This window comes from Mustelus asterias, chromosome 8, assembly GCF_964213995.1.
Source record: "Mustelus asterias chromosome 8, sMusAst1.hap1.1, whole genome shotgun sequence".
In the NCBI taxonomy this organism is placed as follows: Eukaryota; Metazoa; Chordata; class Chondrichthyes; order Carcharhiniformes; family Triakidae; genus Mustelus; species Mustelus asterias.
Window position 1 is genome coordinate 78,256,139 of NC_135808.1, and position 20,960 is coordinate 78,277,098.

General features: G+C 42.6%; 1 protein-coding gene across 1 annotated transcript in view; it reads right to left on the reverse strand.

Moving 5' to 3' along the window:
* Positions 1-7,785: 7,785 nt before the first annotated feature.
* Positions 7,786-20,960, reverse strand: part of LOC144497286 (protein Niban 1-like) — a 112,529-nt gene continuing 99,354 nt past the window's right edge. Inside the window, exons 12-14 of the mRNA XM_078218311.1 lie at positions 17,511-17,618; positions 14,918-15,029; positions 7,786-13,440 (exon numbers count right to left, since the gene is read on the reverse strand). Of these exons, the coding sequence (XP_078074437.1) occupies positions 11,825-13,440; positions 14,918-15,029; positions 17,511-17,618 (1,836 nt within the window). The 3' untranslated portion in view covers positions 7,786-11,824. The remainder of the gene's footprint in view (positions 13,441-14,917; positions 15,030-17,510; positions 17,619-20,960) is intronic.

Sequence of the window (20,960 nt, forward strand, 5' to 3'; positions counted from 1 at the left end):
GTCCTCCACTGTGCCTCCTAAACTCAATGATTATCTCCGTCATTTTACTAACATTGAGGGAGAGATTAAAACACTTCATTCAGTCTGCAAACATGACTCCAGGCTTCTGGTCACCTGTTATTTTAATTCTTCACTTTATTCCCACTCTGACCTTAGTCTCCTAAACTGTTGCATGGAAGCTCACCATGAAAAACAGCACCTAATCTTTCAAACTGGCACTTGATAGCCTTCTGAATTCAACCATGAGTTCAACAATTTCTGATCATAACCTGGGCCCATTTTTTATTTTTATTTTTTATTGGTTTTCTTTTCAGATGGCAGTTCTTGGTGATGGTTTTGCTTTTCCCATTTATCCCTCTAGACACATTATTTGTTCCTTTACTTATCCCATTACCATTTATTTTTGCCATAGATTATCATTTATTTTATCATTTACTCTTTCCAGTTTTCCACCTTATTGCACATTTTCCCTTTTGTTGCCTGAGCAACTGAACTAAAACAAATTAAGAACATTTTAGATGTGTTAGCCGGCAAGAGATTTCTGTTATAAAAGACCATTATGATTGTTATGGACAGGCGAGAGAGGCAAAACTGAACACCTTTATCCTCTCGCCATCTGTCCGTAAGCGGAAGTTATTTTTAGTTGTTTAAAAATAGGTTGTGGCTTGTGTCCCCAAACCCTCAGTTTGTGAAGTCTAACTGTGAGAGCGACTCATAGCAAACTCTCTTTATGGTTACATGAGGTTAGTTTATTCACACGTTCAAACCTGGGGGCATGAACGCCACTTCACACACACACACACACACACACACAAAGGGCAGGGTTTTATGGCCCCTCCCAATGGCAGGAGTTTCTGATCCTGATGAAGTCAATGGACTTTTCTCATCACATTTTATGGTTGCACCTCTATGCAACAGGATCATAACATTCTGCCCAGATAGGTGAATTAGAAAGAGAAATTTTACAATTATGAATAACTTAGCAGTAAAACAGCCCCAGAAATGGATATCAGTTCACGTGATTTCCAGAGTTCAGAAACCAGAACACACTATAACAAAGTTTTAGTTCAGGTGGATTCCTGGTAGAAGACCACAGCACTGAATTCTGTTAAAGCGGATGGCGATATAGCAAGGTGAGATTGCTGTACATGGACTTGGTCTACTTGGCAGGTGATGGTCAGAGGCTTCCAGGTAAACAGACTTTGAGGGGCTGAGGTTTGTTGCAGATTGCTTAATCAACCTGGAATCCTGCAGTTGGTCTTGTAGATTGGAGGCACATCAACTTGATTCTGTATTCTTAACTGAATATAGAGATTTCAAAATGGTCATTCGAGTCATATGACCTCTTCGCAATGATTCCATAAAGGGATGTCTATCTGTGCCTGGGCCTGGCTTTTGTTTTATGGTATATAATGTCCCAGTCTTTAGTCTCTGAAAGAGTAATATTAATAACCCAGTTCCAGGTAACTAAAGGGGTAAGTTTATAAAGATGTAAATTTTTAATGGGTTCCAATGTCTGAAGTTCTTCCGTCTCACTTGCCACGGGAATCGTAGTGGGCAAGACAGAAAATTCAGAGGATTGTTTAAAGGTCCGTTGAGGTTGGGTGGGAATTTCTGGTCTTGGGGTGCATACAGCTGGAGAATTCCCCCCACACCCCCACCCCCCCCCCCCCCCCCTCATGTTTTCTCTCTTTCTTTGTTATAGTGTGTTCTGGTTTTTTTGGATTATAATGATTCCTACAATGAGGTGTGAAGTTCCACAAGGATGAGGGTGGAACTCTTTTGTTCTTGTAACTTTAGCTGGATATTTCCTGAAACGCTAAGAAATCCTAGATATGTAAATACACGGCATGAAATCAATGTGATGTATTATGAAACTATGGGGGCGATTTTACCATTTTGATTCTAAGGGCCCGATTTTACCATTGCGTTGCGCCCATTTTTGGGCGTGAAAACTTGGTAAAGTCGGGCATGAGGCAAATAGCGTGATCCGCGCCCAGGCCCGCGCAGATTCCCACTTTACCAAGGCTCGAAAATGGACGCGATCAGAACCGCGCCAGAAACGGGCACGACGTCAATTTAAATGCATTTGCATGCATTTAAATCGATGTAATGAGCTGGATTCCCAATTTTACCGGCATTTCCCACTTTACCATCGCATTCGCCCATCCAGATTCGGCACGAAACAGACATGCTCGGCAAAAGTCTGTTTCGGCCGCTCCAGCTTCTGAAGAGGTAAGTTCAGAGCTTCCAATGGCTCTCTGACTCAGATTGGTGTAGGAGGGGGTGGCGGGGGGGGGGGGGGGGGGGGGGCGGCGGTGGAGAGGAGAGGGGGGGCAGTGTGGGGAAGAAGGCGAGCCAGGTCATTCTCTGGTGGAGGGGGAGGGAGGAGGAGGTAGGTCAGATGTATCTCTGGTGATGGGGGGGGAGGGGGAGGAAGGAGGGAGGCCCGATCATTCTCTGGTGGGGGGAGGAAGGGAGGCCACAGCATTCTCTGATGGGGAGAGGAGGGCGGAGGGTCAGATCATTCTCTGGTTGGGGGGAGGGGGGGGGCGGGAGAAGGAAGGCCCGATCATTCTCTGGTGGGGAGGAGGGAGGCCAGATCTGTCTCTGGCAAGATGGGGGGGGGAGAGGAGGAGGAGGGAGGCCAGATCATTTTCTGGTGGGGGATGGGAGGAGGAGGGCCAAATCCCTCTCTGGTGGAAGAGGGGGAGGGGATAGGAGGAGGGAGGCCAGATCATTCTTTGGTGGGGGCGAGGAGGAGGGAGGCCAGATCGCTCGCTGGTTGGGGGGTGGGGGGGGGGAGGGCCAGATCGCCCTCTGGTGGGGGTGGTGGAGGATGAAGACAGATGGCTCTCTGGTGGGGGGGGGGGGGGGGGGGCAGGGGCGGTCTGCTGCCACTCTGCGGGCGATCGTTGGGGGGGGGGAAGGGGGGACCGCTGACACTCTGCCGGCGATTGGTGGGGGGGAAGGGGGGACCGCTGACACTCTGCCGGCGATTGGTGGGGGGGGGGGGAGTGGGGCAGGAGGTCGTGATCAGTCTGGGTAGTGGAGGAGTGGGAGGATAAGGGGGACAGTTATGTTGTGGGGCGATGTCTGTGGGGTCCTTCGCTCCTGGGCCGCTTTATCTGCTTTTTGCGGCCCGGGAGCGATGTGACAGGGGCGTGTTTTTCAATTTTATTTTTTATTGCGCATGCGCAGTTGAAAGCTCTGATCAGAGCAGCAGTGTTTCGGGCACGATAAGCCCCGCCCACAGCACAATTCAGACTCCCCACTTTTTTTTTCAGGCAAAGTGCGTATGGGGGCGACTGAGAACAGTTTTCCAAGATGGATCTGAATTGCACCCAGATTCAGCACTTAGAATCAAAATGGTAAAATCGCTCCTTCAGTGCTGAATCTGGGTGCAATCCACGTGGGCACGGATCGCACTATTCGCCTCACATTCAACTTTGCCAAGTTTTCACGCCCGAAAACAGGCGCAAAACAATGATTATATGTTCCAGAATGCTCTATATTTTCTCACAGAAATAACGTCCCTGTCAAATATTTTGAGCTGCACTATGCAATATTTGACAATTTACCAATGTATTAAAGAGCAGAATTTCAGGGGTGTGGAAAAGTTTGCAGAACAGCTGCCATTGTGGCTGAAGTAGGTGCTAGAATTCAATGGCAGCCTCTTTGGTAAAATGAAGGTGCCTCAGACATTGTTTCTTAATCAAATGGAAGTAAGGGAAATACTCCCTGTGGACTCATGAGCAGGCTTCCATGTTCAGTGTCCACCTGTCAGCTTTTCCCACTATGTGAGGTCTTCCTTGCTGTTCGCAATCATTCTCAAATCCCCAAAAGTAGCTCTATCAGATTTGTGAGGCAATGAGCAACAACAACACAAAAGCAGCAAAACCTCTCTCTGTGCAAAGCAAACTTTAAGGAGACTAAGAACACCGCAGAAAAAATGCAATCGGTCAAACAGTAGCCAAAAATACTAAACCTAACTAACCTAAGTACCGCATGATCTCTTCAAATAGTGCATATGAGGGTCCTTTATGTTGGTTGGCTTCTCATTTGCTGACTGAAGTCAGCATGTGTGCAGTAAAGAACTGATGTAATTGAAAATGGAAAATGGACCTCCAGAAAATGCAAGACCACCACCTATACATATTTCAATGGTGAATGCTGCCAGTGTGTGCTCTTAACCTGCACTATCACCTGTACCAATAGGATGGGTGATGCACATTTGGCTGGATATATGTTGGCATTTCCTGCCTACCATTACTGTTCAATATCCGGCAAATAGGTGCTATGTGGGCTAATTGCAAGACTCTTGGCTGTACATCTGACTTTTTTTTCCTATTAACTCAAATCTGTCCTGGGTCTGTATTTTTTCCCCTACATAGATGCTAACACTCACATTTCATGTGTGCAGTTGGTGACGTGGAACCTATTTTCACATTTTTGTGACCTGCATCTCTTTACTGATGCTGCCATTCTACATGATGGAACTCTTCCAAACCCTTTGGGCAAAAATCTATTTGAAAGAATGTGCGAACTCAATGTTGTGAAATGGCATGGAATTTGAACAGCTTTTTCATTGCACAATGTTACTCCCAACTAAAGTAAAGTTTATTTATTAGTCACAAGTAAGGCTTACTGCAATGAAGTTACTGTGAAATTCCCCTAGTTGCCACAGTCTGGCACCTGTTTGGGTCAATGCACCTAACCAGCACATCTTTCAGACTGTGGGAGGAAACCAGAGCACCCGGAGGAAACCCTCACGGACACAGGGAGAACATGCAAACACCACACAGACAATGACCCAAGCAGGAATCGAACCCAGGACCCTGGCACTGTGAAGCAGCAATGCTAACCATTGTGCTACCATGTCGCCCCTGTGAACTGTGAACACAATTCCAAGACATGCAGATCATGTTCAGGGCTAGGGAATATCACAGGTATCATTCAATTTAAAATAAACTTTCCCAAAAGATGAATGTTCTTCCTCGTGTTTTGGTAAATGTGAATGATTCAGAATTTAAGCACCAACATGTATGATCAGGACGGTAAACCCATAGTAAGAAAATTGGAAGATTGGGGCAGTAAAGCAAATAGTGGGACAGTTTGTGTTTTAGTGTCCTATCTCTTTTATGCAAATAGATTAAAGGAATTAAATCACAGCTTATAAATGTTAAGGCCAGCAGGATTCTCAAAATGTATTGAAACTTCGAATATATTTTGACCACAAGTGTATGTGATGTAACATTGAGTAAGAATCTAAATTTGAAGGACTCATATGTTAAAACAATCATAGTATTACCTACTACTGATAGATTGTGGAGACAATCCACCACATTGTGTAGATAGTATAAACTATTGTATGTTATATCTGTATGAATACAAAGGGCTACATCCTACTACAAAAATGGCAGTGTTGTTTCCAACGAGAAAGCTGGCATGTTTCTCCCCAAATCTTATAAAATTCTGCCAAAAATTCAAGGGGGTGTGTTTCACGTGGTCATACGGTGGAGGAGGGAGGGGGATCTCAACACACCGGCAAAACCCAACTGCACAGAGATGGGGGCACCATCTTTAAAAGATGCCCCAATCAGAACCTGAGTAAACCTCCCCCAGCCCATCGCTGATGCCTCTCCCCACCCCCGATCGGAGTTGGCACTTCCCTATCTGCACCCCCACTCTAGAGCATCGGCACCTTCCCTCCTCCCCAATCATCGGCTTATCTCCACCCTACCAGGTCATCAGCCCCTCCCCCTCGCTCCCACAACAGTCTGAACGCCGGCAACTCCACACCCCCTCCCCCCACAACGGCCATGACCGGCATCTCCAGCTCCTCCGTCTACTCCCAGCTACCATCACATCGAAGTGAATCCCCATCCCCATGAAGCTTCCACTGAGGCCCGCCCCTTGGCATAGGTTGGCACTGCCAGGTTGGCACTGCTTGGCGCGAACCCAATTTTTTGCCTCTTTCACAATCATACCCTGCCCGTCAGCTGGCGAGATGAGAAGGTAAGATCACCTCCTGCATGTTTTCAAGGAGTTAGATATCGCTGTTGGGACTAAAGGGATCAAGGATATGGGGGGAAGGCGGGGATCATGGTATTGAATTTGATGATCAGCCATGATCATAATGAATGGCAGAGCAGACTCAAAGGGCTGAATGACCTACTCCTGGTATTCTTTTCTATGTCAACAGAAAAAAAATGAATAAAAAGATCTTAAATGGCATCATAATGAATTGTAGAGAGGTGAGGGCAGCAGTAATGTGCTTTTTATACAGGATCTGCTTGGCACAGCATGGAAAAATGTGCTTTGATAAAATGGCTCCCATGGAGATGTTCAAACTGCATCAGATGTTCAATCTGTCAGTAGAGCTCACTAGCTACGTTAGTGCACTGGCCGCACAGCGCTCCGAAAACTAGTGGCTTGTGCTACCAAATAAACCTGTTGGACTTTAACCTGGTGTTGTAAGACTGCTTACTGTGTGTAACCGAGCCATAGAGAGCAAGAGGCTCGCAGGTTGGATCCTTAGCTTGTGTTCAATTAGTTGAACTCAGCCAGGGATGCTATTGTTAACTTCTGTAGGTTGAGTTAAAAGAAGGAAAATTAGCCAGGGATTCCATTCTTGATATTTCACAATGATTCCGACTGCTAAGTGTTTGCTTTGTGTGGGTGCAGCTCTACACACCCAGCTATATAAAGAGGACAAGATCAACTCTGATACCATCCAAAGTCAATTTGTCTGTAACATCTGCTACCTAGGCTCATATGTGAAGAACAGTCAGTTGAATGAGATATTGGAGGACTGTCAACTTCTGTAGCCCTGCAAAAATACATTTCACAGCAATTTGATTCTATTGTATTAACAGATTCCTGAAACAGCTGTTGGTTAAATCTCTCTCACATCAGAATAATGTCAATTTTAGGCCACATTGGTGAATACAAATATTAGATTCAGAAGAACTGATAATTTTGATGCCAGTTTTGTCATAACATGTTGCCAAAACACCTTATCCAGCAACTTGTTCCGTATCATTGAGAATCATCATCATTATTAATTTCACTTATTGTTTGGCTCACTTTTTCTTTGGCCTGATTGTGTTATATACTTATATCTTTAACTTTATTCTTTAATATTCATCACCTCGAGACTGTGCCATAAATTAGCTCCTTCACTAAGGTTGTGTTTCCATTTCGAGACCCACTTTAACGTAAGTACATAATTCTACGATAATTATTCTGCCTCAAGGCAAAACCCTGCACCTTTCATTTTACATGAGTTTTCCAAGACAGTGCCCTTTTAAATTTTACAGCATAGGTTACAAAGGAACAGAAACACAAGACGCAGTCTAGAGTAACTCCACACAACCATCCAATCTCAGAGTTTAGATGGTAGTTATCAATCACTCAAGGTTCCCTCTTGTCGTTTGAGGCAATCTGTGACCCTTTTAATTGGATTATAGCATTGCCACTGCTTCCAGTTATCCATCATACTCTGTAGAACCAAAAATTCAGGAGCCCATTCCTGCAGATTGACAGATGCACCTGCTGGAATGATATATCAATGTATAAGAGAAGATAATACAGCCAGGAAAATATCATTGATTATTCTATCTCATTTAAAATGAAGCATTGATTCAAAGTAGCTGCGTTTCTGGTGCCTTATCCAATATAATTCTTGTGAGGATGGAATTTTAACTCATAGAGACCACTGGCCTGCAGAAGATGGAGGGGGGTGATTTTCTGTATCAATAACTACAGTTTGAAAGTAGATTTCTAATTGTTTTTATTAATGATAATTCATTCATTAACACATTAATTCCAGCATTGAAAAAACACAGGTTCTTCAAGATTCAGAATCTTGTATATTCCATTGGAAACATTAATAGTTAAAAAATTCAGCTTTGAAACTTCTGTCAGCATCACCATATGAGTTAATTATTATACAAAATAAACTGAAATTAAACAGGTTTAAGATCAGACCATATATGAGGATTATATTCCAGAAGACATCTAAAGAAGGGTGAATTGTTTTCACATCTCTTTCTTCTGCTGCTCCGTCTGCAGTAGTGGCAATGTGTCTGTTTAGAGAGAGTGCAGTTAACCTATCCAGGATTTAAAGTTCTTCAAAAGTGTTTACTTCTATATTATCCCCACCTTCAAGAATCGCATCATCAATTTCACCATAAAGAGAAAACTTATTACAAATAGAATACGGCAAAGCACAAACATTATCTCAGTTGCTGAAGTTTCTGTTATAGTGGAAACCTCAAAGACAATGCCAGAATGTGCGTGAAAAAACTGTGATTAAAAATGATGTGCAATCACATCCATTTTGTCCTCCTACTGTATCAGATAGGAATAAAAAAGTGATTTTTAAGATCATGGTATAAAACTTGCTATATTAGCTGATATTTGGGTTGAAAATGGGATGTGTGGTACTGGTGGAAATACTTGTACTAATGCCACATGATGCAATTTCAAGCCAATCACTGTACCAAGTTTTGATTTTAATTCAAACAACCTTCATAAAGCAAGAGCAGCCAGAGTTAATGGAAAAGGGAATTTTAATATTTTTGAAATGGAGATTCTGTTCCCTCAACCAGAATCCATTTTAACACAGTACTCAGCTTTACCTTAGGGTGCAATGCACGGGGTTGGAAACTCATTATTTACAGGTGTGCAATGACCTCTACTGGTCTTGCACACGAGTTTACTCAGTCATCATAATCCAACTTTTTTCCACGGACTATCATCTGCTGCTGGCTGCACCATGGGATCAGGTTTCATTGGGATTCCTAATCCACTAGGATTGTCCTAGAGTCTTTTGTAATGAAAGATTGATCTGTAGGACATTGTTGCAAGTAACAGGAGAAAAATAATTTCTCCTGTTAAATATTGTTAAAGCAATAATAACTTAACAATATTTAAAAAGATGACTTTGAACATTTTGGTTTATTATAAAAATATTAGCAACAGGAAAAAAGGCCATTTGACAATGCAGAATAGTTGATGATGAGAGGTCATGTGGTAAAATCTTCAGGAATAAGTCCAACCAGAGTTGGATACTCTAGGTTTCACTCAATCACTCACATTATGCTCTAGAGCTGAGAAAAATAAATTGCTTGTCAGAAATAATATTCAACTGCTCTGTCTAGTGACTTAGATTTCTTACTCAAATTTTTTCTTGCTTTCCATCCGGAAAGCACCAATCTTTGCCGGCCCTATGGTTATCAGCAGTGCTCTGAATCAACTGTTCCCTAAATTCAATCCTGGACAATGAGGGATGATTATCCTCAAATACATAGGATGGTATAGCAGTAGTCAGTAAAGGAAAATATGCCGCCCTGTTATCCTCATTAAACATAGACCTTGCTCATTGTGAGGATGTAGTGAATGAACGATAAAATGTAAAGGTATTTTACAGTAAGCAAATGAGCCAGGAATAAAACAAGGATGCCCACAGCCAAATAGACCCAACTCCAAGAGCCAACTGAACTGAGTAACCATCCAACACTGCCACAACCTTTGACAATATTGTGTATGACTAAAGTGGGAGTGCATTGAAATATTTATAAAATAACTCAAGTTAATTATCCATTTTAAAAACCTTAATGTGAAATTCCATTTCACAGACAATTGAACAAAGCACAACTTTGCAGTTGGGTGCATTCCTTATTTAAATGTCACATCAGCTGTGGGGCACCCAGTCAGGTTCATTTATCCAGGTATCACCTCAGATTAGAACTCTTGAGGCTCCTCTAATTCTAGATGAAAGAAGCAAAATATTTATTTGATAGATATGGAATGTAAGTTGGTGTTGGGTTGGATAACTTACAAGTTTTTAGACTCATTATCGATGCATCTAAAAAGCATGTCCCCATCATCTGAAAATGAAATTCTCTTCTATTCTGGTGATCAAACATGGATCACCCTGTTGGGAGATCCTATAACCACAGTCTGACCAGCAACCAACACTCTTTTTAGTTAATAATTAAAGGCGACATATTATTGCAAGACTGTGAAATGTGAAATAGACTCACTCTTGGGTGCATTACAGCATTGCGGATAAGCTAGTTTAATGCAACAGACCAAATAGTCTGGTGTAGTCGCGGCACTCCTGCTAGTTATTTAGAGCTTTGGGTATTTTTTTTATTACTCTTAGACACAACAGTGTGGTTTTGTGGTGTTTATTTTGTTTTTCTCTTCCACTTCAAAAGCAATTTTTTCTTTCCTCCTGCAGATTCCCCACAATATACTGCCCAAAGTGCTGAGAGATCACATGTCTCTCAAGCTTTGGAGAGTGACTTAGAGGAACTTCCTACCGTCAAAATAAAGGATTTATCTTCCCTCCTCCATATGGAAACGGTTGCTCTTTTCTCTCTATGTCTTCCTGGCAAGACGATTTTGAACTCATAGCGTGGGATAAATCCAGCCCTAACCTACTGTCCTATCTCTCCCCTTGAAAGGTAAATGGAAATGTCAATTTATTCCCTTTATTGTAATGATTGTCTTCACAGAGTTTTAGTTTAGGTAGTTGAATAGCTTTTGTTTGGAAATTCATCATCATTACCCTGAATTGCTCATGGAAAACTTCAGCGATAGACACGAATATTGAAGTTTCACAGTAATGACTACACGGCAGTTAAATTTTAGGCTACTTCAAAAGCATCCAACTTTGTGTTATTAATTCTTCTTAATATTCAAAGTGACCTCTGCAGCTGGAATTAAGTATTGCGGTTGCCCTGTTTACATTATGCTTTAGAGCAGGATAGCTGTGAGGTTGGCAAATGAGTTATAAACTAACCACATAGGCCCTGTATCATTTGAAGTTGCGAGAGTGTTAGCAAGATGAAGTCATACACACATCAACACTAATTATGTTAATAGAATCTGTCAACAGATAACAGCAAGGTCTAATGCCAGACTTATTTTGAGCAGCAAGTTACATAGGCTTTGGATAGGAAGGTGATCACCTTGGCATGAAAGCCTGGTATTGACACAAATTTAGAATATGCATTCTACAAAATGATTACATTTCAGGTTTTAATTGATGACTAAAATCATACTGAATTAAAATACAAATTCTATGTCATAAACAAAATAATAACAATTGTACAGCATTTCAAGTGTTGACAGCATGTGAAAAACAAACAAGATTCTAGTAATTTAATCATATATATTAAACAGAAAAAGCTACAGCTAGAAACTAAATTGCAGCAGGTGCTAATGTCTATCTTTTGCAGAGATAGTCCAATTCTTCAATGATGACTTGAAAATGGAATATATATTGTGCTTTGTTGTTACGTATTTCAAAAAGAAATTTGCTGGCCTTCAACATTTTTTCTGCAGCTCTTTTTTGATTTTAGGTATTAGCCATCTCTTCTGTGCAAGAAGCTGTTTTATTCTCCCTAACTCTGTCTCATTTTTACGGACACTTCAAATCATTGTTTGGAACACTTTTCTCCTGTCCATTCGACCTGATTTCTGTTTTTCCACTTCAGCTTCATGTGAAGAAAAAGACAATTAAAAATCAAAGCAAGTCAAGCACGTACTTCTTATCACTTCCAAAAGATAGCATAAGAACAGGAAGTGCTGCCCAGTGTGTTCTGGAAAGCATTGAATATTATAAGAACTCTCAATAAAGATCTCAGATAAAGTGGAATCAAGGCTTTTGGGTTCTTGGAATCATTTTTATGGAGCTTGAGCTTCAAGGTGCTTACTTCATTTTCTGGTAATAAAATAGATTCATTTTCTGCAATGGTGAGATGCTCACCATCAATTCCTTCACCTCTACTTCTGCACAAATTATGATCTACATCGGAGAACTCTTTTCATCTTCCTTAGCTTCATCTTGGTTCAATGTCTTTTGTTCCTTTTCAGAACAAACAAGTGATATTTCAGTATCTGTCGTGTGTACGGTGCTCAGTTCTTCAACTTCCTCTTTCTGCAACATTGGCGCACTCGCAGAAACATGATTAGGCTCAATGTTATCATTGCAAGACACGTTTTCCTGACATTCATTTATTTTTAGTGGCATTTCCTCCTTCTCAGGTTCTGCAGCCTTTTCGTCTCGTCTTTCCACAAGTTCATTAATGGTTGTTGGCAGGGTTTCTTCCGACTCTTTATCTTTCTTACCCTGATCTTCCACAAGTTCCTGAACTGTTGACAGTGAGCCTTTGGGTTCATTACCTTCCACACACTGACCTTCTACAAGCTCAACAACTGTAGGTTTATTATCTTCTTCACACTGACCTTCCGCAAGTTCAACAACTGTAGATGGCAAGTCTTTGGGTTCATTATCTTCCCCACCCTGGCTTTCCACAAGTTCCTGAACTGTTAACAGTGAGTCTTTGGGTTCATTATCTTCCACACACTGATCTTCTACAAGTTCAACAACTGTAGATGGCAAGTCTTTGGGTTCATTATCTTCCACACACTGATCTTCTACAAGTTCAACTGTAGATGGCAAGTCTTTGGGTTCATTATCTTCCACACACTGATCTTCTACAAGTTCAACTGTAGATGGCAAGTCTTTGGGTTCATTATCTTCCACACATTGATCTTCTACAAGTTCAACAATTGTAGATGGCAAGTCTTTGGGTTCATTATCTTCCACACACTGACTTTCTACAAGTTCAACAGCAGTTGCTGGTAAGCTTGTGGGTTCATTACCTTCCACGCTTTGGCTTTCCACAAGTTCCTCAACTGGTGCTGACAGGTTTTCTACTTTAGGTTCCGTATTTTCCTCATTCTGACCTTCCACAAGTTCAGTTGCTGATGACACAGCCTCCTCCTCTTTCATTTCATCTACAGCCTTCACATGTTCATCCACTTTCTGACTAGATTCCTTGGGCAGCGAAGCGACCTGATTCTCAGCACTCTCTTCAGCCGGCACCACTGCCACTGTTAACAGATTCTGTATTTCTTTTAAACTATCAGGAGGTGGAGGAGTTATCCTTTCTCCCTGTATTTCAGCTTCCCTGTTCTGGCATTCATTCATTGGTATATTCTCATTACTATTTGTGTTTTCTAATTTGGTTAGTTTTTCAGCTCCCTGATAATTGATCATGGATGAACTCATTTCCTGCGCTGTGCTGGTATCAATTTGGGTAATCACTTCCCCATTCTGTTTAGAGTCAAGTGTAACACGAAGAATTTCATCACCGGACTCCACCTGTTCACATTTGTGTTTTTCATTCAGTGTCGGATCTGATGAAGGAGTAGAAATTTGTGAAGACATTTTTTCCCCAGTTTCTAATCCGTCAGCATGTGACCCTTCGGATGATGTTTTCACAGGGCTCCTTGGTTGAGAATCTGGTGGTGTCTTTCCTTCATTTTTATCGGTGAGATTGCTATCACTGTCACTGGTATAAGGTGCGTTGTCTTCAAACAGATTATGTTTCTTCAGAATGGCAGCTTCATTCACCACTATCAAGAAAAAACAATTTGTTTTTCATATGAAAATAAGTTTAAAGAAACGCAGGTTACCTCACAGAAAAGCAACATTTCGGTCAAACATTTCACTCAGGAGTAATCAGGCAACAAATGAAGTCTGAGCCAAAGAAGGAGGCAGTAGCATGATTAACAAGAACCTCAGTCAAAGAGGTGAGTTTCAAAGAATGTCTTAAAGGAGGAGGGGAGATATAGAGAAAGAGTGCCAGAGTGGAGGGTAAAAACAACTGAAGGTTTGATCACCAATAGTGGGAGATGCACAAGAGGCTAAAGTCAGAGGAATTAAGAATTCCGGAGGAATTGTTAATATCGGTTAACATTGGGGACAGAAGTTGGATGGTCAGCAGATTGGTGGGAATAGGACCAAGGGAGCAGCAGTTGGGTCCCATGAACAAGGTGAGTTCTGAGGAAGTTCAATGGGCGATGGGATAGCCTATAAAATGTGAGTTTTGGGCCAGGACAGTGAGGAAAATTAAGGGAAGTTTGGTTCGTGGGCCAGAGGAGTGGAGGGAAGTAATAGACACAGCTGAGTAGATGGTTTTAATCTTTGTGACAAGAAAGGCCATGACTGCTCACACACTTGCTGTTGGAAGTGAAGGCAGAGGATGCATGGAAAAATAAGGAGATGGTTTGTGGTGAGTGTGTGTGTGTGTGTGTGTGTGTGTGGGGGGGGGGGGGGGGGGGGTGATCTTTGCATTCCAGGATAATCTTTCAATTGTGAGCAGATCTAACCAGTCCTTTCTAAGATGGACATGAGGAAACATGAGATGGCGAGGTCAAGGGTGTAGCTGTGAATATCTGTAGGGGGTAATAAATGGAGGGACAAATTTATGGAGGAAAGGAATGTATTAAACTCAGAGGAGAGAGAGGAGAGAGAAATCACCAAGAAGGAGAAGTCACTCAATGCAGAAGCTGAGGGAGGAAAGCAGTGAAGATATACAAGTGCAATACTTGGCATGATGCTTGGGTAAAACACATGAGCTATACTTTTAACTGCCTAACAGTCATTCACAACATCAAACCCTTAACCTGCTCTGAGCAGGTGAGGGGGTACCAGCTGGAAGTTTGTTTTCTCTTTAATGAAAATGAAGGAATGTTGGGTTTAATCACAAGGTTAATTACAAGGCCAGATCCTACTGCTATTTAATTATAGTTGTTTTGATACGTTATAAGCTCATATTCATGGCTGTTTTTAAGCTGATGATGTGGAGATGCCGGCGTTGGACTGGGGTAAACACAGTAAGAAGTTTAACAACACCAGGTTAAAGTCCAACAGGTTTATTTGGTAGCAAAAGCCACACAAGCTTTCGAGGCTCTGAGCCTCAGAGCCTCGAAAGCTTGTGTGGCTTTTGCTACCAAATAAACCTGTTGGTTTTTAAGCTGTCAGAACTGTACTAGCCAGTCTGAAGCTTCTGTTCATTTTCTTAAGGTTGGCATATATGAAAATTCTTACCTTTGACTACCTCCCTGAGAATGGTCTGAAGCAAGATTTCTTCATAGATATTCTCCACTTGAATGAGTTTTGTGTAATCGGCAAAGATGTATTGTTCAAATTTCTGAAGCTCCTGTTTAAGGGAAAAAAGAAGCTTATGTTCAGCACCTTGCCTCATCAGCTCTGATGCAAAGTTTGTACTCATTAGGCGAGCATGTTCATTAAGACGTGAACCACCGCTAAGAAAATCCTTTAGACTGAGATCTTTGAATGCAGCGGAGTCAAGTGCATAAGCTCATCATATTTTCATAGCATGCTCTGATTATTGTTCCCCTCCCGATTTTCCTCCCTCACATTCTTACTCAAATATTCAATACTCAAAGCCAATACTCAATTTTTTTTTTAAATTCTGAAATTCAAAAAAGGTTTTAAAATGAAATTGTGTTGGCCTCAGGGTTCTTCCAATAGTTGATATGCGTGTCTCTCTTTTCTCTCCAAAAAAATCATTAATCCATTTATTTTAAAATAGCGGAAATTTCAGATGTAAAGTATCTTAGCTATTATCCCACAGCCTACTTTCAAAGTCATAATATTTTAGACTACATTGCAGAAATTAGATCTAGAGAAGTGGTCTGATTAATTGGAGTGTTTAATTCTGTTTAAGAAAATCATCACAGTTTAGTTTAAAAAGAAACAAATTTTGCACATTGATTCATAAGGAGTTCATGGAGCGAGATGACCTTAAGCTTAAAGAATGAAAACTAAAGCACAGTTTGCCTTCTCAAAGTTTATTGAAGATGTAACAATAAGATCTGGCATCAGCCCAGATTTCCTTCCAAGCCACAAACTCAATATAACTCACTCCCATTTTATAAATTTCTCTATTCTTTTCATTCATTAATGAGATGTGAGCCTTACTAGCTGGGCCTAGTTGCACTCGAAAAGGTAATGGTAAGCTGCCTTCTTGAACTGCAGTAATCCCTGAGGTGTAGATACCTACAGTGCTGTTAGTGAGGGTGTTCCAGGATTTTGACCCAGTGACAGTGAAGGAATGACGATACATTTCCAAGTCAGGATGGTGAGTCAGTTGAAGGGGACCCTCCAGGTTGTGGAGTTCCCAGATATCTGCTGCCTTTGTTCTTCTAGATGGTAGTGATTGTAGGTTTGGAACCTAAGGAATCTTGGTAAGTTCCTGCAGTGTATCTTGTTGATGGTGCACATGGCAGCCGCTGTTTGTCAGTGGTGGAGGGAATGAATGTTTGGGGTTCAATTGTTTTCCTTTCTCCAACTGACTGCAACATGATTTTTCTTTCCATCCCAATTGACTGATTAAGGGCCTCAGTTGGCACTGCCCTGCTGCCAATTGAGGCCCTTAATTGGTCAATGTATGCCGACAATTAATGCCCACTTAAGAGTTTCATCCCTCCTCCGCTGGTATCTATTCAGCAGCTGATGGGCGACTCATCTTGAAGAAAGCCTGAAAAGCAAACGCTGGTGGGATTGCTTGCAGCCTCTGGGGGGATGGGGGGATGGGTGGTGGTGGTGGTGAGATATGGGGAAGTTGTGGGCAGGGGATCTCTCATTCAAAACCACACAGTTTGATAGGTACCCAACATTGGGAAGTGGAAGAGCCCACCAGTCCCCTCACATTGATGCCGAATTCCCTTCTTTCCCTCCCCTGCAACCCCCATCCTGCCGTCACTCACATGTGGCCTGGGTCCCATCCAGGGCTTTGGGTCGGTGCATTACCAGCAGCTGTCAGTGCTCCCCTGGTGGCGCTGCTGAGCAATGCATAGTGACAAGCCTCTGATAGGCTGGCAGTTTTCAATGGGTGGGGCGTGTGATTTCTGGGTTCTTGATCCTGGGGAAGGCCCGCCTCTGCCCAGTTAAGTGCCTGATTGGCCTTAATTCAGCAGGTCTTTCTGGAAGGAGGCAGTGTGAGGCTCTTACCTGCTGACCAGACCACAGGTGAGGACCTCAGTGCCTCCATTAAATGCTTCCCAAGGATAATACAGCTGCTTTTACTGAAAGCAGTTTGATAATATAAATGTGATATTGGTAACTATATGCAAAAGTGAGCAAAACCAGAAAGAAACATTCTCAAATTTAGCCCCTGGAATATTAACAAAAACACACTTCACATATTTGAGCGAAATTCCATTCTCTAGTTTGAGCGCTGGAGTTAATGCACGAGATATTGGCTCTACTAAAATATCAAAGTGAGGAATTTCAGGCAAGTGTGTTAAATGTTGGGATGTTTGTATCCCAACTCACTGCGGGAGCTAATATTTCAAAACTTTACAAGTGATGTTTTAGGGAAGTGAACATAGTGCGAAGGCATAAAAAGATATATTTTTCCAAAGTTAATTTTACCCTGTAATGCTGATTCTGGTACAGAACTTTACTTGACCAGATTTTACATTGCAAGAAATCAACAGTACTACAAATTGATTGCACCAAGTTCTGCATCCACAGTCTGGCTGCTATTGTGTGAATCTTGGCACCGGGGATGGAATCTGACAAAATTGGCCTTATCATGTCATAACACTTGGTTGTAGTGTTTATAATACAGTTTAAATACAACAATTGCAATCTTTGGTGATGTGATACTTACACGCTTGTAACTAGGTGCCAATATTTTCTGTAGTGTTGGCAATGTAATTTGGACCAGGGCTTCCTGGAACAACTTCTTCCTTACAGTGCTGCTGTCATGATCATATTGCTAGACAAGAAAATATTCATTTGAAATATTTGTACATTCTCAAAATGGCAGAATTAATAAGTAAAGCAATGATGTCCTGTAAAATGCCAAGATCTAAATTTTCACTATACTTTCACCTTTATACAGTCAAGGAACTGTCCTGTAGTCAAGGAACTGTTACAAAGCTGTCCAGCTGTCAAGGAAATGTTAAAGAGCTAAAACAGAAAATGCTGGAGAAACTCAGCAGGTCTGACAACATCTGTGGAGAGAGAATAGAGCCAACATTTCGAGTTTGGATGCCTTTCGTCAGGGCTGAGGAGTTGTTTAGCTGTCAAATCTGTCAAAGATATCAAGAGTCAAAGCTGTCCAAGAAGTGTCAGCCTGTCAAAGCTATCCAGGAAATGTCAAACCTGCCAAGGAACTGCACAAGGGTACTAGGTGAGTTAGCATGGAGGGAAAAATGGCACTGATTGGGGCAATGGTGATAGATAGAGGAGCACCAAGTTGGCATGAGGGTATGGGGGCCATGGCAGTGAGTGGGGGGAATGGGGTGCCATAGCTTAGCATGGATAGAGAATGTGGAGAGGGAGGTGAGGGGTGTAGGCAGGAGGAAGCACGATGCCAGGGCACAGATGTGGGCCTTGTGCCCAACCCACTTCCGCACCTGGCAATCTGCACATTCATTCCGGGGTCACCCGCCCTGACGCTGGTTTCAGCGTGCCTCCCCCAACTGAAAATCTGACCTACAGCGGGGAATCACCTGACTCTGCACTCCCAACCCAGGGTGGAAATCTGTACTCGAATGCCTTCAACAGGTTATTCTACAAATGGAGATGTCTATTAATATAGGAACACAGGAACAGAACAATGCTGATCAGCTCCTCAAACCTGTTTTAATTCAAACATACAAATATGTGAACGGAGCAGATGTAGGCCACTCAGCTCCTTGAGCCTGCTCTGCCTTTCAATAAGATCATGACTGATCTGACAGGAACCTCGGCTCCACATTTGACCATGCCTGTTCTTCACCTGAACTCCATTTATCTCCAATGCTCCATATCCCTTGATAACCTTACCCAACACAAACCTATCGCCCTCAGCTAGCAACTTTTTAACTGACCTGACATTCAAGCTTTACAGGGAGAGAGTTCTAAACATCCACTAGCCTGTGTTATAATCCGTCTCCTAATCTCACTCTGAAGTTATCTAGCTTTAATGTGACGATTAGGTCCGAATTCCATCCCGAGACAGATGCACAGGAACTATCTCCCTTATACCTCGATCTGAACCTTCTCAACTCAAGGGGTATGCAAGCATGTTTATGCAACCTGTCCTAATGATTTAACCCTGGTATCGTTCTGGTGAATCTACACCTTTTGCAAGGATAGCATATCCTTCCTGAAGATTGGTACTCAATACTGAACTTCAGATGAGTTCTAACCAATCCTTTGAACAACTGGGGCAGTTTCAACATTTTTATATCCCAACACTCAGATAAAGGCTAACATTTTCTCAGCATCTTTGATTATGTTTTATACCTGTGGTCTAACTTTTAGCAGCTTGTGTACATGGGTAATCATTTTGGTCAAATGAAGCTCTGAGCCTCATGACTCGTCAGGTTCAGTTTCTAAGATCCAAACTGAATGAACTTTCATTGAACTTCATCTGCCATCGACGTGTCCACTCACTCAGACTAACTATACCCCTTTGTAAGTTCATGCTCCCACCTACACAGGTTACTGAGCCTCCTAATCTCCTGACCAGATATTCACCATGGCAGAGAGCGGCTTTGATGGAATTGAATTGGAGATAAAGCACATTCGGCAGATGCATGTTCTACAGAAGTAGCCGACCATCTAAATCAGTAGCTGCCTCCACTTTGGTTTGGTAGCCTAAGATTGTGGAACCCAAAATGTGCAAAGTAGACTTGGTAAGAGTAAATCTGAACCTGATGCATATTTTCGGATTGTGAGGGGACCTCTTCAGAGAGGTAGAGTACCCCTGTGGAATTTGCTTTAATATTTTATTCACAGCCCCAGAAATGGCACAAAACAAATTCTAACCGTCTTCCCTGAAAAGCTAAAGGAGGAGGGGGGAGGTGGGGCTCCTGATTCCACAGGGCAATTATTGTTGACCTCACTGACTCAAGTACCTAAGTGCCAGGCAGAACCGTGTGCTGAAGAGAGGTGCATAGTGCTTCATGTGGAGGAAGATACAAGATGGGCACAGCACCATCACAAATAGAGAGCATAGAAACCAGTCACCTTGAACAGCGGAGACCAGAGGGAGGGCAGAATGTCAGGGGACAGGACAACTAGGTACTACTACCCTGTGGGAAATGTACAGACCTAGGACATCCCACCTCAATACGATGGAGAACCAGTGCTGAAGGTGACTGAGGCCAAGCCATGAGGTGGTGACATATGTTTGTCACATAGTCCAGCAACAACTCAAGCCACAATCCATCGACCCCCATTCCCTGCCAATGGCTATTAAGGTAACCATTGCTCTAAACCTCTATGGCTCATGATCTTTCCAAGTTTCATCAGGAGACCTGTCTGGTATATCCCAGACAGCAGCACATAGCTGCATTAAGGCTGTAACTAATGCCCTGATTGGTCATTAATTTTCAAATAGATTTGGTATCTCAGACACCGACAGCCATGGCCTTTGCCCAATTCGGAGCTTTCCTCAGGTGCAAGGGGTTTTGATTACACCCAGGTTGCCATAAAGGCCTCAGCTCAAAATGCAGACACTTTCTCAACTGGAAATCCTTCCACTCCATCAATGTACGGGTTGCTGATCACCTCAAGGTGTGGAAGGTTCCCTGGCAGTGGCCATGACTCCTTCATCCTAACCAGTTCCCAACTCACTCAGCTCTTTCAGCAGATCCATGGTTGGCTGCTGGGGGACAAGGATTAAGAACTCAGATAATGACCCCCTTTAGGAGCCCACAAACAGAGGGTAACTACAAGAGCAGCCATATTGCCACCAGGACAACTATCGAGCAGGCAATTGGCAGGTGGATCTCTGCAATATGTCCCAGGAAGGGTATCAAGAACAGTAGTGAGGCGCTGCATGCTGCACAGTGTTGCACAGTGGAGGTGTCCACAACTCAATGACAACAACGCCGTGAGCAGAGCTGCAAATTTGGAAAAGGAAAAAGATGGGGGTGATGAGGCAGAGGATGAAGCCCCTGTCCATTCAAAAGAGGATGAGGAGGCGACCAGTGGGAGAGTAGTGGGGAGGTACGTAGCCAGGGCTGACTCTACAGGAGTGGATCATCGCCAGATGGGTTCTTGTACAAAGCAGATTCTCATTTGGTCCTCTAATAGCACAACTGCCATCAGCCAGACACTGGTG